The 18,135-nt window shown below is 45.8% G+C and overlaps 2 protein-coding genes across 3 annotated transcripts in view; one reads left to right on the forward strand and one right to left on the reverse strand.

The window, feature by feature from the left end:
• Nucleotides 1–16,779, reverse strand: part of SLC25A1 (solute carrier family 25 member 1) — a 48,739-nt gene extending 31,960 nt beyond the window's left edge. The window contains exon 1 of one of the 2 annotated variants that reach the window (XM_020814499.3): nucleotides 16,511–16,779. In XM_020814499.3, the coding sequence (XP_020670158.3) occupies nucleotides 16,511–16,640 (130 nt within the window). In that variant the 5' untranslated portion in view covers nucleotides 16,641–16,779. Of the gene's footprint in view, nucleotides 1–14,730; nucleotides 14,765–16,510 lie in introns of those variants that run through there. The other variant, XM_078381673.1, reaches the window with a different exon arrangement.
• The window catches only part of LOC144584783 (uncharacterized), a 205,507-nt gene that overhangs the window by 131,439 nt on the left and 55,933 nt on the right, over nucleotides 1–18,135 (forward strand). The gene's annotated exons all lie outside the window — the stretch shown is intronic.

The following is an 18,135-nucleotide window of genomic DNA, read 5'->3' on the forward strand; positions in this document are numbered from 1 at the left end:
GCGAGGAAAGGCACTCATTCCAATCTGCTGCTTCCTGTTATAATCACATGCAAACATATTACAGTGGTGCCTCGCTTAACGGGCGCCCCATTTAACGACGAAATCGCATAGCGATGAAGATTTTGCGATCGCTTTGCGATGGTCTGAATGGGGTTTTTTCGCTTTGCGATGATCGGTTCCCTGTTTCGCTTACCGAATATAGCAAAGCGATGATTTTCCCCCAGCTGATTGGTGGTTCCAAAATGGCCACCGGGTTAAAAAAATGGCCACCCGCTGTGTTTACGGACGGATTCCTCGCTTACCGGGCAGCAAAAATGGCCACCGTATGAAGGATCTTCGCTTAAAGGTCAGTTTTAAGCCCATAGGAACTCATTAAAGGGGTTTCAATGCATTCCTATGGGCTTTTTAAAATCACATAGCGACGAAATCGCTTAGCAGCGATTTTTGCTGCACCGATTAACGTCGCGATGCGAGGCACCACTGTATATCGAGACCAGAGGCCCTCAATCAAAACTACTTTTACCACAAATTTTTAAACATGATTTCTTGCTGGGACGTGAGTGTAATCATTGACTGGCCCTGCAGGCTGCCCGCCCAGATACGAGCCGCCAGCTGATGAAAGCGCTGGCCGCCCAGAACGCCACGGACAAACACATGAAGAATAGCAAATATTAAACTTGAGGCCTTTCTGTGCGGTGCAAGGTTGGCAAACAGTGCGGGTCAACAGAAAATGCAGATAACACGGGGGAAAAGAAGGAGGGGGAAGACACTCAACCCCGTCACTCACGGTCCAGGAAGCCGGCCTCTCATCCAGGTATCTGTAAGCTTTCACAATCTCTTTGCTATCAAAGTCAAAACTGCATCATGAGCAGAACAAGAGGTATTTCCTAGAACGTCTGAGTACATAAGGTCAAGGCAGTTTCGAAAAACATTCAGTACAGGGCGGTAGCCGTGGAAAAACGGAGAGTTGCCCTCGACTGCTCTGCTCTTGCAAACTCAAGCATGTGGCTTCCTTTTAGGGAGTCAATCCATCTCGTATTCGGTCCTCCTCTTTTCCTGCTGCCTTCCGCCTTGGGCAGAATTATTTTGTTTTCCATAGAATCCAGCCTTCTCTGGATGTGCCCAAAGGAGGACAGCCTCAGTTTCCATATTTTTGCCTCCAGAGATGGTTTAGGCTTGATTTGAGATCTAGGCTGCTCTCTAAAATCCCAGTTCAAGGCAGCGTCTCTCCATTACACTACTACAACTTATTACAGTGGTGCCCCGCTTAACGATTACTCCGTATAACGACGAATCCGCTTCACGATGATGTATTTGCAATCGCAATTGCGAGCGCAAAATGATGTTTTAAATGGATTTTTTTCGCTTTGCGAAGATCGGTTCCCTGCTTCGGGAACCGATTCTTCGCATTACGACAATCAAAACAGCTGATCATCGGGTTTTAAAAATGGCGGCCGGGTGCTCAAAATGGCTCCCGGCTGTGTTTTTGAACAGATTCCTTGCTCTACAGGCACCGAAAATGGCCACCCCTATGGAGGATCTTCACTGGACAGTGAGTTTTTACCCCACTGGACGGTTTTCAATGAGTTTCAATTGGCTTTTTTATTTCGCTTTACGACATTTTCGCTCTACACCGATTTCGCTGGAACAAATTAACATTGTTAAACGAGGCACCACTGTATTCATTATGGCTACTTCCTCCACCACCACCCCAGTCTTCTGAAACCAAAAATTAAGGATTTCCCTTTCTTCCTCCCTTGCCTTCTTCTTTGAAGCAGTGTGGTCTAGTGGTTAGCATGCTGGTCTCCATTCGGGTATGAAACTCACTGGATGATCCACTCTAGTACCTTACTGGCTAGGATAAGCTGGAAAGTAGAGTCCAGAAAAAGTAACTTTTCCAAGTTCTGCTCTGCTTGGCAGCTGTCGTTCAAGGCTTCTGACAGGTCATGATGGGCAGGGTGGAATCTTGAGACCTTCTGCATAAAAAAAAAAAACCTGATGCTCTGGAGCTGAGCTGTCATCCCTTGGCATTTTCTGGGCATGAAAACTGGGTATTCCTTTTTATGTATTCACAGGGCGAAATTTTTCAAGAGAAAAAATGAATGCAGAGTGTTTAGAAAGTTCGCTAGCTGACAGTAAAAGGGGCCCAGGAGTAAAGATTTCCCGGGAAGAGGGCAGCTGGTTGCAACCCCTGAATGCATAGAGGCCAAAAGCAGCCAGCCAGATCCCCGGAAAAGGAAAACAGATTAACCCCTGCTCTCCCGATACAGAGCTAAAGTAAGACAGCCTTTCGTTTATATTCTGAATATTCAAGTTTAATCAAACTCACACATTCACAAATCAATTCCTGAACGTTGCTAATCAGGGGAAGTACAAGAGAGATGCTGAAGGGTAGCTGGTAGCAGCGGCCACATCATTCCCGTAAACCACAGAGGTTCTCCCATCTTTTGCCCTTTCTCCTCTCCTTCCCGAACGAAATCTTTGCACCAGCAATTTGTTTTCAGGCACTCCCTGTTTTGCACATGTTATTTGTTCCGACACTTTCCTCCACTGGCGGCTCTGCTTGGCCTCGGCTCATCCACACAACGACCCTGTGAGGTTGGGCGGAGGCGGGATCAGCTGCTCTGCCCCCGATTTTCATGTCACAGATGGAACTTGGATCTGGATCGTCCAACAGCCAACATTTGAGTGGCCAAAAAAAAAAAAAAAAAAAGAACTTCCATTTCTCGGGTGCAAAGCCTGACATTGAATACCCCTGATCCAGAACCCCAGGGCGCTGCAGCCAGTGAACCGAAACCAGTGGCCCCCTGACTGAGCACTCTAGAGGATGTGCACTACAAATCCCATCATCCCTATCAGCATGGGGTTGGCAAAGGACAATGGGATTTGCTGGCCAACAACTCCGGGGGACTCCAGAGTGTTGGAAAAGGCTGGTGCAGGGACTACCAAGCTGGGTTGGCCACCGATACAGCTCCATTCATTCATTCATTCATTCATTCATTCATTCATTCATTCATTCATTCATTTATTCATTTATTCATTTATTCATTCATTCATTCATTCATATCTTGATCTATTTCCTTAATAATAATCACCATGCACCATCAAATCAATTCTGACTTAGGGTGACCCTATTCAGAGTTTTCTTGGGAAAGAATACAGAGAAGCAGTTGACCTTTCTTCTAAGGGTCTCCCAGGACTGGGCAGCTGGCCCAAGGCTACATAGGCTGGCTCTACTCATTGGAGACACAGTGGGAATCGAACACCCAGCCTCTGGCTGCTCTGCAGCCAGATACCTCACTCGCTGAGCTATCCAGCCAACTGATCCTCTTACCTTTCCTCCCAAGAGCTGAAGATGACACCCCTCTTGCCCATTTTTATCCTCCTAACAACCCTGCAAGGTGGATCAAGCCGATCCAGGGGGAATTCCTCTTAGGTTATCGGATCAATTGTAGAAACTGTATCCGGAATCTATCACCACTGCGCCCCTCTCAATTCCAGGCTGCTAGGTGGGGAAATATTCTTTCCAGACGCTACCCCCCCAGCCCTTCTCAAATGACGGCTAATGGTGGGGGGCAGTTCTACGTGAGAGATGCGTACCCCACGAGGAATCTTCTCCAACCCCAGCTCTTACATTTGAACAAAAAAAAAATCATACGAGCCATCAAGCCAGCCAACAACCCCCCCAGCTCTCACTACGACAAGTAAATGGTGGTTCTTTTCTTTTTTTAAAATTAAAATAAAACTGACCTGAAACCAACACAAAAACACATCGCCTATTTTCAAAGCACCCCGAAGCCTATTTTTACAAAACGAAGGCATCCTGGTGCCAATTTTCTAAGCTTAAATGGATGGGCGGCTCCCTGCTGGCGGGAACATCGCTCATTACCTCCCCTGGCAGACCGGCTTGTTTAATGCAATTAAGCTGGGGGAAAACGCAAGCCACTCCACCACCAACCCCCGCCCCCCCCCCACAACACACACATAAACACACACCATGCCAACAGATCTCTCTTTCGGCAGAGCCCCCCCCCCTTCCACCCAACAGCATAGCTGTGGTTCATTCAAGAGCGTTAAGATCCCTGTCAAAACAGGCTTCCAGAATTGCACCATGTAAAGTTTTAACGCACCTTTGCAACAGCTGATTCCCCTCTTTTTTGCACAAATGGAACACATTATTATTTATTCATTATATTTATTCCCCCCCTCCCAAATTCTCTCTAAAGAATCATGGTGGTCTAATTGACACACACATACACCCAGCCCTTTCCTCCTCTACCCCCTTTGCGCCTTACGACAACTCGGTGAGGTAGGCCAGCCCGAGGGGCTGGGTCCCCGTGAGCGACATGACTCCGTGGGAAGTGAATCCTGGATTAAGACAAAAGAAACTGGAAATCTGAAAACGCGGGGTGGGCAACTGGGCAGATCCAGGAACCAATTTTCTGTTCCGGGAAGCGTAGCTCTGTGGGAGGCACCCCCTAGAGTTACAGTATAAGGTCTCCTGACCCCTCAAGCCAAAATCCTTAAATTCAAAGGAATCCAATGAATGATTTATTAGATTCCCCCCCCCAACTTCCTCCTTGCAGAAAAACCGAAACACTCCGAAGGGGGAGAGAGAATATAAATTAGGGTTACACACCCTCCCCTTCAAACTCATCCTTCTTCAGATGCTACTCAACGAGATCAAAGAAGGGCTACATCATCCAGACTTAACAGGTCTACTCAGAAGTTGAGCTTGGTTCAATAAGGCCTGTACCTAGACAAGTGGAAAGTGGTGCCTCGCTAGATGATGATTATCCGTTCCACTGAAATCGCTGTTTAGCAACATCATTGTCTAGCAAAAAGCATTTCCCCATTGGAATGCATTGAAACCTGTTTAATGCGCTCCAATGGGGAAGAATCGTCGTTGTCTAGCGAAGATCGGCCATAGGAAAGCCACTTTGCGAACCGCCGATCAGCTGTTTAAATCGCTGTCTTGCGAAGCTTAGGTCCTGAAAACACCTGTTTGTGAGCACGGAGGGAGCTGTCAAAATCGTCGTCTAGCGAAAATTGGTTTGCACAGCAGGGACCAAACATTGTCCAGCGAAATTCCCCCATAGGAATCACTGTTTTGCAAATCACTATAGCGATCGCAAAAAGCCAATGTCTAGTGAAAAAACTGTCATGCGGGGTAACTGTCTAGCGAGGCACCACTATATAAGATTTGAGCTTGGCATACATTTATGGAATAAAAATATATTAATGAGCGTAAGCCAGGGGTGTAGAAGTCACAGTCATGCCCCACAGCAAACCCTTGACATGCTTGAATTTTTAAAAGGGGCCTTAGAAGGAGACACAAGAGAAATGTTTGACGTGTTCTCCCCACTGACACCCCCCCAAAAGCCATCCCTTTTAGAGCAGAGCGGGTCTGTTTTCAAAACCAGAAGTGACTCCAGGTGAACCTTGGAATAGCTGGTGGACATAATACCCTTTTGTGCGCCTTTTTATGAAGCTTCCCCAGAACTATCTGACGGGGTGCAGTTGGAAACAGGATGCCGGGTTTGATTCAGGACCCGATTCTTATAAAGAAACCTTGATAGAAAGGGGAACAGACATGTTTGGTGGGTAACATATTCTCCAGGCAGAAGCCTTGATGATCCCACTTATTAGAGACTCGGCGAACAGGGAGAGCGCAAAAAACGGTCTGAAGCTCAACATCAAAAAACAAAACAAAACTAAGATCATGGCCACTGGTCCCATCACCTCCTGGCAAATAGAAGGGGAAGATATGGAGGCAGTGACAGATTTTACTTTCTTGGGCTCCATAATCACTGCAGATGGTGACAGCAGCCACGAAATTAAAAGACGCCTGCTTCTTGGGAGGAAAGCGATGACAAACCGAGACAAAGGTCCGCATCGTCAAAGCTATGGTTTTTCTAGTAGTGATGTTAGGGAGAAGGAGTGAGTGAGAAGAGGAGAGAGGTTTGCAGAAAGAGAGAGATAGAGAAAGCCTGAGAACTGTAACAAACAAAGATAAAGTGGTTAAAGCGAATAATGAAAACAAGAAGTGATTGAATGCGTGGCAGAACATGATATTCCAAGAATTCTGATTATAAGAAATAAACAAAAGAACATCTGTGATTCTGAATTACCCTTTAATAAATAAGCTTTTGTTGTTAGCAGCCAGTGTCTGACTAAAGTCATTTACGGCGTGGATAAAGAAATCCACTGGTGGCAGCGAAAGTTAAGAGGGAACATCGCCAGCGTGAGCCCCTGGTTTGGGAGGAAAACAAACAGGGACACGGGATAAGGAGTTTCTCCAACACAGTATGTTTTGGCTTGCAATTTATACCCACCCTGGGTAGTAGTCCCAGGGATAAGGAAATGTGAAAACGGGGCAGATGAAACGTGGAATAAAGCTAAAGTATTCCCACTAGAGTGGGCCTTCTGTGGGATGTTGTTGCACTTCAATTCCCATCAGTTTTAGCCAGCATGGACAATGGTGGGGAATGATGGGAGGTGTAGTCTAAGGAAACACATGAACAAGGGCCAGGCTAGCCCAGGTAGATCAAATCTGAAATGCCTATTTAGCTACCAAAACTCAAGGGGGTTGCCTCGGGCTAGTCGTTCTGTCTCTCACTGGCCCTACCTCACAAGGTTGGTTTGAGACACCCTCCTGAACTCAATGAAGTAAAAATGAGACACAGACTAGATTACCACATGGGTCGAGGGAAGACCTGGGAATTTCTCTTCATACCATGAAGATTCATTTTTGGCAACCTCAAGGTCTCTTTGAAATTGCAAGCTGAATCCCAATTGCTCGGGGTTTTTTTTTTGACTGTCAGATGCCAGTTTTCTCTTTACAGAAGTCCCTGGGGTTAAAAAAGCAAAGCGTCCTGCCTTCAAGTACTCTCTGGGTGGTTGACAATTCAATTATGCAGACTACATATTTATTTTATTTATTTACAATATATTTTTAGCCGCACCATTACCAGTGGCTTCTGGTACATACTGCCCTCCACAATATATATACAGTGGTGCCTCGCTTTACGATTGCCTCATTTAACGATGAAACCGCATTACGATGAACTTTTGAGATCGCAAAACAATGTTTCCTATGGGGGAATTTCGCTTTGCGATGATCGGTTCCCTGCTTCGGGAACCGATTCTTCACAAAACGACGATCTTCCAACAGCTGATCGGCGGTTTCAAAATGGCCACCGGGTAAACAAAATGCCCCCCCGCTGTTTTCTGGGACGGATTCCTCGCTGCACAGGCAGCGAAAATGACCGCCCTATGGAGGATCTTCGCTGGACGGTGAGTTTACAGCCCTTTGGAATGCAGTAAACGGGTTTTAATGCGTTTCAATGGGTTTTTTCTTTTTGCATTACGACATTTTCGTTCTACAGCGATTTCGCTGGAACTAATTAATGTCGTAATGCGAGGCACCACTGTATATATTTGTTAATATATATATATATATTATATGTGATATAAAAGAAAGAGAGACAGACTCCCTACAGGTTGACATGAACACAGAGTGACAGGCGACAAAAGGTCAGAATTCTACCGAACTGCTTGTCCAGAAAGAGACAGGGTCCAGAATAAATACAGATCTGGAAGATGCTATAATACTTTAAAATCTTCTATTCTATAACATTCCTTTTTAGAATTCAGGGGCTATAAAAGGGCCCCAGGGAGCATAGGCCATTAATTATAATTGCTGCGCTGCAAATAGGTCTACCAATTTCCTTTTCTAAATAAACTAAGAAATGGCGCCTTTCCTCCTTTTTAACAATGCCAGAGGTAGACTAGAGACCAGTGCTTTTGAGGCATGGTAAAATTATTTGGGATACCTAGGTTTTCCCCTCCCTTTGGGGCACAATGTTTAAGTGGAAATGGGTGTCTGCAGAAGCTCACTTTGCATTAACAAACTTTTCTGGGTCCGGGACCCGCATCATAAAATAAATAGCATTTCTAGCCTCGCAGGTCACGTGTACCACCGCTGTGACTTAAGCAACAATTACGGTTCAGATCATAAGTGGGGAGCATGCATTCAAGGCCATAAGCATCCCTAGTGGACATTTTTTAAGCCCCCGGATTCTGCCTCCACCCTAGAGACCCTCTACTAACAAAACAAATAGGAGAGAATCATTCCCCTAGAAACCTCCGGGAGACGCACTTCTCTAAAACAGGGGTCAGCAACACACAGCCCTTGGGTCACATGCAGCTGATGGGGGCCAAAGGCCGGTCCTCTACTACTGGGGCCCGCTAGCGCCTCCACAAAATTGTTTTTTTGGGGGAAAAATGCTCAAAATGGCTTTCATTTGTGCCTTCTAAAGGGACAGGGGGATGTCTGCCCTGTTTGAAGGGGACTTCCGCAACCCTACAAGTAAAACAACAACAACAACAACACACAAACCCATAGTGGGCCAAAAAACATGTAAGAAAGTCTGGGCATGCACACCTGATACAGAATGATGGCTGCCTGGTTGTGGGAAGAGACAGAAACCTGGGTGAGAATAGAAAAGAATTACCAGAAACCTGTCACCAGTCCATACTGCAAAATTTTGTTACAGATACTGCTAGTCACAACCAACCAATCCATTCCGGACACTTGGAAAATCTGCCTAACGGGTTGTGAGCCACTGTGAGGGCAGGAGAACCAGAATTTCCTTTTTCTCCATTATTTCACACAAATATTTACCTATCCTTTCCCCCGTATTGCAAGACTTTGAGCCTGTGGGTGTCACCAGGCAGGGAAGGGCAAACTGCTTAAGTTGCACGCGTAGGGCTGTCTACCGCGAGCTCAACTGTGCTTCGGCCCCGGGAGCTAGTCCACAGCAGACGACAGCTGCTGGTGCAACAGCCACGACAGAGCAAAACCCAGAAGGATCCGGGTTCAAGTTTTCGACATTGCTCGACCCAGTCCAGTCACCCTAAAATCTCACATATCAAAATACGGAGGTTAATAGGAACGCCATAAAACGAATCAAAAAACACAGTGAGTGGTTTTAACCTCCAGGGGGAAGGGGAAAAAAACACATTGGGTTTGTGATTTCGTTTCCCTTCTTTGCCATCTTCTTCTGTCGGAAAGGATCACTGCCCCAAGAAGCAAAGTCCACACCGCATGACGAGCGACAAATTCAAATTGTCCAGGAACTTCATTGCTTCCCTGCCTTTGCACCTTGGCCCCAATCCTGATAAACAGCTCTCAACAACAAAGCAATGCCTTCTTGAGTAAATCCTTTTTAATATGATTCCCTGCCACCACAATACAAACTCTTACGGTTAGCGTTTATCGCTCTGGGTTTTTCAGAGAAGGCAACCTTTGAAAAGATGATGATCTGCTTGGCCCATGAGCATAAAATTCAAAACGAGGCCTGCATGCTACCTTTCTCGGATCCCTAGAATATCATCCATCGCCAATGTTTCGAGTCAAACTCTGCTTTTTGTGATATTTTTTAAATAATATTTTTAGCCCCTTCAAAAGGGCTCAAGGCGGCTCAGATCATTAAAAGACAATATTTAAAGCAAAAAAGAAAAAGAAACAGTTCAAGTATACAAATATACTTTGTATACTAAACGACCAAACAAATATAACAATAAAAAAGTAAATAAAAGCAACACCAAAATGCATTCAAAGCACTAAAGTACAAACATTTTTTTAAAAAGTCCAATTGGCAGCCAGTCGCCAAGGGAAAGCGATTTCTCTCTCTCTCCTGAAGAGAAATGTCTTTATTGAAGGGTGAGAGGGACATGATGGACAAAATCTGGCTCAGTCTGAGATTAGGGGTTTCTGAATTGCATTAAGCATTCTCATCTCCTCTGCTGTAATTTGACTCCTGGACGGACGCCACTGCCATCTACGCTCAGTTGACTGATTTGCAAAGAGGGCCCGTGTCCAAAGCATCCATGCAAAGGCTCAGGCGAGTAAATTTAATCCATTTAGAAGCTGGCTGATTTAACCACCAAGAAGGAGAGTCACTGCTGCAAAACACGGCCTTGATCTTAAAGGTCTTTTTAACCTGCGGTTTGGTGACACATTCAATTTATCTAATATTTATAGCCAACTTTCCTTCAACGAAGTAAAGGATTCTGACTTTCTTCCTTGCCACGTTATCCTTACAAGAACCCTGCGACGCAGGCCAACGTGAGAGACAATGACCGACAGGTCAACTCAACGCGATGGCTTAGTCAGGATCGCCGTACTTTTTCCATGTATAAGATACCCCCATGTATAAGACACCCCCGCTTTTCTAACCCAAAATTAAGAAATCTAAGTGGGGCTTAGCAAATGTAGGATAAAAAGGATCAAAGTGCTGCAGGATGGCTTTGATCCCTGCTTTCTCCCTTTGTGCTAAGCCCCACAAGGCTTAGCAAAAGTAGGGATCATAGCAATTCCATGACTGCACAATCATTTTGATCCCTTTCCCCCTTATACAGCCACGGGATTGCTTTGATCCTTCCCCCTCCTTTTGCTAAACCCCATGGGACTTGGAAAGCAGGGATCAAAGCCCTGCAGGATCATTTTGATCCTTGTGTTCCCCTCTACTTTTTTTCTCCTCAGCTTACTTCCGTGTATAAGACGACCCTCAATTTTAGTCTAAAGACTTTAGACAAAAGTATAGTCTTATTCACGTAAAAATACAATAACATTTAGTCCTAACCAATACCCCACAGAGTGGATGTGACTGGAATCCAATTGATTTCAACTGCAATTTAAATTTTAAAATTGGATTTTTTTTTCAATTTTTTAATCCATTTAAAAAATTTAAATTGCGATGTAAATCCTGATTGAAATTAGCTTGTTTTTTTTTTTTAAATCATCGATTTTTATCAACCCTGGTACACCACACAGGTTACTCCACATTTTGTAGTATTTGGTTTGACTTAAAGGTCTTGTGGAATTTTCGTTGGAAGCAATCCAGATGCCTTTGCTTTGTGGGCTGCAACGTAAGTATATCAAATTTTACAGCACAACCCAAAAACACATAAAGAGAGATTTGCAGGTTTAGATGAAAAAGCTTCTATAGTCTAGCATTCAGCCCCTGGAAAGCCCCAACGTGAGAAAGCCACTAGCCATCATGATTTAGTAGCCTTTCCACAAATTTGCTTAGCTTCTGTCAGCACTTAACTCCTTCTCTTCTTTGCTATTTATTATTTACTATATTCTATACTGTATCTGTTATTGTTTGTATTGTAATGCTTTTGTGGCATTTTAATTTATTTATGTTGTGTTGTAAGTCGCCCAGAGTGGTAGAATATACCAGATGGGCGGGACAGAAATCGAATGAATGAATGAATGAATGAATGGAATGGAATGGAATGGAATGGAATGAATGAATGAATAAATAAATAAATAAATAAATAAAAATAGCTGCCTTAAGTGAATGGATAATAAGCCATCAGACCAGCAAGTCTGGATGCCATAATCATCCATAAACAATCAATGGCTTGTTTCTTTATGATTCATTTGTGTACTGCATTTTTATGCCACTTTCTTCCTAATGAAGGGACTCACATATAATGAAAACAAACAAAACAAAACAAAATTAAAACAGAATACATAAACCATACCAAAAAAAACCTATTAAACACAAAAATGTGACACCAACATTTTTTCTCCAGATGCTTAAGATGTCAACTCCCCGAATTCCTGACCATTGATCCTGCTGGCTGGGGCTTCTGCGAGATCACGTCCCAAATTATCCGGAAGGTCCAAGATGGAAAACTATAGGCACAAATCACAAAAAACCACATGGCAGCCTCCAATTTTGGACATGCTGTTTGGACAGCTCAGTGGGTTAGGTACCCAACCGTGGAGTCAGAGGTTGCGAGTTCAATTCCCTCCCTGTGCTCCATGGGAGAAAAGCCGTCCTCTGTGGTCTTGGGCCAGCTGCAGCAGTGCCAGGATTCGGCCAGAAGAGGAGAATGGTAAACAATTTCTGAGTCTTCTCTACCCAAAACAACCCTGAAAAGAGTCACCATACATCAGAACTTTGATTTGACGGCACACAATTGTTTTGACAGCACACAATTGTTATTATTACGACAACAGCAGCCTTGGGAATAAGCTCACACAAATCAGTGGTGACCTTTAACGGCTAAAATCCGGTTGGGATTTTATGTCGCTGTAACCGAAACCAGCATAAACTCTTGGAGGCTAACGGCCTCAAGTTTAAAAAATGACAACAGAGTTTACCTGTTGTGCGCTGATTCGCACAACTCAACTCAACACATCCATGGAGATTTCTTAAATCAAGGCAACTCGCTTCTGGAGGAGACGCCATTTGCATTTCCACTTGTACACCTAGGACGCAAAAGCAAGGCTGGGAAACATGCGCCCTTTAAGGTCTTGTTCAACTACAATTCCCACCATCCTTAGCAAACACAGCCAAAGGCAAAGCGGATGGGAGTGGCCTTCACCAACATCTGGAAGATCACACAGTACCCAGCCTTGGCTTAACGACAACCCATATTTCAAAGGTATTGTGTGAAATCCCCCTTAAATATCGCCTGGAAACCACCCTTCGAAAGCATCACTCTCCACTGAGGCGGCCATCACGATTCTGAATGTTTTATCCCGTCCAATCGATTACAATCAAAAACAGGAATATGCGTGAAGTCGCTCTTCAAGAAGGGTCTCGTCAGATCGGCTGCTCTCCGCAAGACATGTCAAGGAAGAACCTGTCAGTTCGGTAGAGCAGGAGCCAGGCAGGAGCAATCCAAAAGCATCAAGTCCACAAACAAGCCAGAGGATGATAAACTTTAGCATCATGTTAAGGGCTTGTCAGCCGGCGTTAAATTGTGGCATCAATAAAACATGCATTCCAAAGAATGACAGGAATAATGAGAAAGGGGAAATCCTACTTCCTTCACTCAGTGCAGGATATTTCCCCCCCTTAAGGCTGTTACATGTAGCCTGTATCCTATTACATTTACACCAGCAGCCTGTTGCACAGCTCCGCTTGTGCAACAACAGTGACGTCACGGGTAGCGACAGATTGCTGTTAATAAATGAGTTCCTTTTCAGAGCGCACGCAACTTACAATGATACAAAGCTGTATATACTCTGAAATAAAAGAAGGGACTCTTTATTTAGTGGCTAACAACAACAAAAGGGCTGGAAAGCACAGTAGTTTCAGCATCTCATTGCAGACCCAGAGGCTGGGAGTTCAATTCCCCCACTATGCTTCCTTCCTAGGAGCTCGACTCAGTGATCCATAGGGGCCCCTTCCAACTCTACAGTGCTAAGATAATACAGTAGTGATGATCGTGATTTCCACTGTGCATGCAGAAACATATAATAGAATACAGTGGTGCCTCGCTAGACAGTCACCCCGCATGACAGTTTTTTCCCTAGACATTGACTTTTTGCGATTGCTATAGTGATTTGCAAAACAGTGATTCCTATGGGGGAATTTCACTGGACAATGTTTGGTCCCTGCTTCGCAAACCGATTTTCGCTAGACGACGATTTTGACAGCTCCCGCCGCGCTCGTAAAACAGGTGTTTTCGGGACCCTAAGCTTCGCAAGATAGCGATTTAAAACAGCTGATTGGCGGTTCACAAAGCGGCTTTCCTACGATTCTTCCCCATTGGAATGCATTAAACAGGTTTCAATGCATTCCAATGGGGAAATGCTTTTCGCTAGACTATGATTTCGCTAAACAGCGATTTCAGTGGAACGGATTATCGTCGTCTAGTGAGGTTCCACTGTACTAACATTTGGGTGCTTCAGGAATGCCTGAGACCTAAATGAATTTGTACTGGGATTGTTCTTCCAGAAATTACGGCTGTCGGCCCGTGGTTCCCAACTCTGGGTCTGCAGATGTTCTTGGACCACAACTCCCAGACATCCTGACCAGCTCAGCGAGTGGTGAATTCTTCTGGGAGTTGTAGTCCAAGAACATTCGTTTACCCAAGGTTGGGAACCATTGGCGTAGGGCAACATATAAATGGCTGAGATTAAACTAAGCCATCATTCTTGAACCCCTCCTCTGAGCTATAAATATTTTAATGAAGGATAGGGAAGGCAAATGATTCAGCTGCAACCTCCACACTCCCCCACCAACTGTCCACAGCTGATGGGAGTTGTAGTCTGATTCCATGTGAAAGGATGCATGCTCCCCCCAATTCTAACTACACACTTGCACGCCAAGTGGAAACTAACTTATAATGACTAACAGAGCTTTCAAGGTAAGGGAGAGATCCGAGGAGTGGTTTTACCAGTTTCACAACCCCGGTACGTTTTGAAGGCTGAGTGAGGATTCGAAACCCAGCTGCCTTGAGTTCTAGCCTATCACTCTCTCCATCTTGCCACACGAGGTATTCCATGCAGCTGACAGCCAGGGTTAATATTCTGACTGTCCCCGCCGGCACCATCTACATTTCAGTACACCCACTGAGACTGCCGTATTTTTCCATGTATAAGACTATACTTTTGTCTAAAATCTTTAGAATACAAATTGAGGGTCGTCTTATACACACAGAAGTAAGCTGTGGAGAGAAAATAAACAAGTGGAGGGGAAAGCAGGGATCAAAGCGATCCTGCAGCGCTTCGATCCCTTTCCCCCTACACTTGCTAAGCCCCACTTAGATTTCTTAAGTTTGGGTTAGAAAAGTGGGGGCGTCTTATACACAAAAAATACAGTACTATTGCTGTTACATGCCACCAAGTTGCTTCCCAGTTATGGTGACCCCTCACAGGGTTTTCGAGGTGTGTGAGATGATCAAGGAACAACTTACCATTGCCACCCTCCACCATGTTCCCATGCCCAAGTGTGGATTTGAACCCAGGTCTCCTAGGATCTGGTCTGACACTTTATCCACTAACTACGCCACACTGGCTCTCAACACTCTAACGAGGTGTATTGCGCATACACCCCAATTCAGGGATCAGCAGTCTCTGCATTTCGTAATATGGGCTACAGTTTTCAAAATGCAAAAAATAAAAATCATGAGACACTAAATTTGCTAGTTTTCCAGGGGGGCTTGAGAAACTTTTAAGGTAAATGAATTTATCGCTGTCTTGAAACTAGGACGACTTTCTGGGCCTACCACTGCCAAAACGCCATCGCCAGAACAGCCCCGAAGCTTCCTGGCTAGAGAATTTGGGGATCTGTAATCCAAATAACTATATTTTAAAAGGAAGAAGCCTGGTACATATATTGGGTTGTAATTTTTGGAGCTCCTGTTTCTTCTGTACCAGCTCCGGCCCTGCAATGTGTGGCTTGAGGAAGGATCCTGTCACCTTCCACAGGATGGCTTCTGCTTAGGAAATTTAGCGGTCTGATGAGAGTAACTTTTTAAAGCGTTGCCCATAAGTGAGCAGTAAACAGGAGGAACGGATTGGTTTCCCACAGCATCGTTTATCGACAGCTTTTAACGCGGAGTGGTTCATTTTTAGTAGACGAGTAGTCCAGATAGGTGGGGTACAAATGGAATAAATAAATAAATAAATAAATAAATAAATAAATAAATAAATAAATTTTTAAACAAATTATTTCCAACCCCTCCCTTCGGGGCATCGCAAATCATGTGTTGTTCTCGACAACAAACGAAAACAAGCAAGCAGCCCCAGCCTCTCCAAACCCATCACCCTTGGAGTCACAGCCTGGAAAAGTTCCTTCCCCCCCCCCCCAACTTTCTGGGATTTGCAGCTTTCCTGGGAGTTAAAAATCCCAAACTGCAATCCGCAACTTGAGGGGGGGGATTCTTTGGGAACCAAACTGCAATTCACACACACACACACACACCCCAACTCCCACGGCAAACCAGCCACGCTGCATTTGTGTGCAAAGGGAGAGAAACGCCCAGAGGGTCAGGATCCTGGCATGTAAATCTACCCAGAGGAGAGCCCCTTGCAAAAGGCAGCCTGATGCCGATCCACCAACCAGCTCTCTCGGCGGCAGCAACAGCACACCCGGGGAGGAGGTGCTCCCTCCGGGGAGGGCTGGGCTTTCCTCCGCCCTCGACTACCGGTTGCAAAGGAGAGAGAAAAAAGAAAGAGAGAGAGATATCCAAAAAACGCACGGGGATCGGTCGCTGGGTGGGTGCAAAAATCCACGCATGGCTCCGGGGGGGGGCACCGGATCGCGAACGGGATCCCCCTTTGCCCTTCTCGACCTGCCTTTAAAATTCATCATCATCATCATCATCATCATCCAGGAAATGCGAGCCGGGTAGCCTGCAAAACCATCGCCCGGGAACGTTGGCGCGAGCCGGGGGGGGGGGTCCCCGATCCTGCGGGGAGAAGTTGCAAACTTGTGCGGGACCTCCCCGCAAGACAACCTGGGATGCGTGTTTGTGTGTGCGTGTGTATGTGTGACAAAGAAAGAGAGAGACAAAGGTTTGGGAAGGGGATGCCCGCGTGCAATCCTTTTGTTTTTTGCAACCGGGGAAGCCCGCAAAACGTTTCTGGTCCCCTCTTAAAAAAGTCTAAAGCAATGCAAGCCCATCATCCCCCAATCACCAGCCACGAGCCCCATCATCCCCCCCCCCCGGGGAAGTTTCCGCGGCCGCTTACCTGCCAGGATGGCTTTGCCCGGGTGGGTGAGCTTGGCTTTGCCGGCGGGGGCGGCGGCGGCCAAGCAACGGGGTCGTGGGAAGGGGTCCCTGAAGGAGGCGGAGGAGGCGAGGGGCAAGGAGGGCGACATCGCCGGGCGGGTCGGTTCTGCCTTCCTCCCGAGGCGGCTCCGCGGGTTCGATCCTGGGGCGAGGAAGGAAGGGAGGGAGGGGGCAATCGCAGGAAAGAGGGGCTTCCAAAAGTCTTGCAATCCCCTCCGGGAGGAGAGAGAGCGAGACCCACCCTCGGATCCGGTGCGGGGCGAGTATGTCTGAAAGCGAGCCCCAGCCACCGCCCCCTTTCTCTCCCTCTCCCTCTCTCTCCCCCTCCCTCCCCGCCTTCCAGCTTGGGGGGCGTGGCTGGCCCTCCTGCAACGTCACCTCTCGTAACTGACATGCGCTGGGAAGGAGGCGGGGCCAGCCCGGAGGAAAGGGAGGGGCGGGAGCTTTAAGCCCCGCCTCCCGCTCTTGCCTCTGTTTTTTTGGTGCTGTCAAGTCGCTTCTGTATTATTCTATTATCCCCCCCTTTCCAGCTAATTCCTAATTATTCTTTTTTTCCTTTTCGTCTACAACATACCCTGTTTCTTGCCATCTTTGGGAAAAAACTTTATTTCTTTTTATTTATGCAAACTATGTTTTGTTGTATGTTACATGTTTAATTGTTTTATAATGTGTGTTGTAAGCCGCCTAGAGTGGTCACAATTGACCAGATAGGTGGGTATAACAAACAAACAAACAAACAAACAAATGAATAAATAAATAAAATATGTCGGCACGTTAGTGTTCTCCCAAAGGGTCTGCTCAGCTTTGGCAAGTTCCAATTAAAATAAAAGGGAGATTTTTTCCCCCCTGTGGATTCCTTGACTGAGTCACTCCATCTCAGGTTGGACCCTCCTCTTTTCCTCCTGCCTCTCCAGTCCCCCCTCCTTTGGTTTTGCTGTCATTTTTCCCCCCACTGAGTTTTGTTTTCTCCCAATGTGGCTGAGTGGAGTCATGCAATTAATGTTTCTGCAATCAAATGCAAGGGGACACAATCACTTGTACATGTAGGAAGTAATCTGAGATAAAATGGTTATATATTGTCCTTTTCACCAGCAGAAGTTCTCGGGCTCCTTGTCATCTCGTACAGCGAGAGCAAGTTGCTTCCAATTTTTGCATTTTTTTTTCCCCAGCCCATCTTCACCTCCGGCCAGAGAGACTTCCGGCTTATCATCCTTCAAGGGAGATGATTTGCGAGTAGAAACACGTAGGGTTATTATTCTTCAAAACAGGCACAGTCCATGCTCCTGGGAGAAAAAAATAATAATAAACTGGAAAAAAACCCAGGCTCCACAAATATGCAGGCAACGGTTAAGATTTATTTCTTTAGCAGGGCTCTGGAACAATGGTGCCATTTCTCTTGTAGATTAGAGTCTCCAGGTCTTGCTATTTACTCGTGATGGATGAGGAGACGGAGAGGGGAAATCAGGCCATTTGCTTTTATAGCAATGGGGCTGGGGGGGGCGGGGAGGGAGATCCCCGTTGAAAGAACAGAAAATCAGAAATAGGAAAAAAAAGGAAACGTCAGTCCTCAAAGTGGTTTATGCA

This window comes from Pogona vitticeps, chromosome 14 (assembly GCF_051106095.1).
Source record: "Pogona vitticeps strain Pit_001003342236 chromosome 14, PviZW2.1, whole genome shotgun sequence".
NCBI classification, from domain to species: Eukaryota; Metazoa; Chordata; class Lepidosauria; order Squamata; family Agamidae; genus Pogona; species Pogona vitticeps.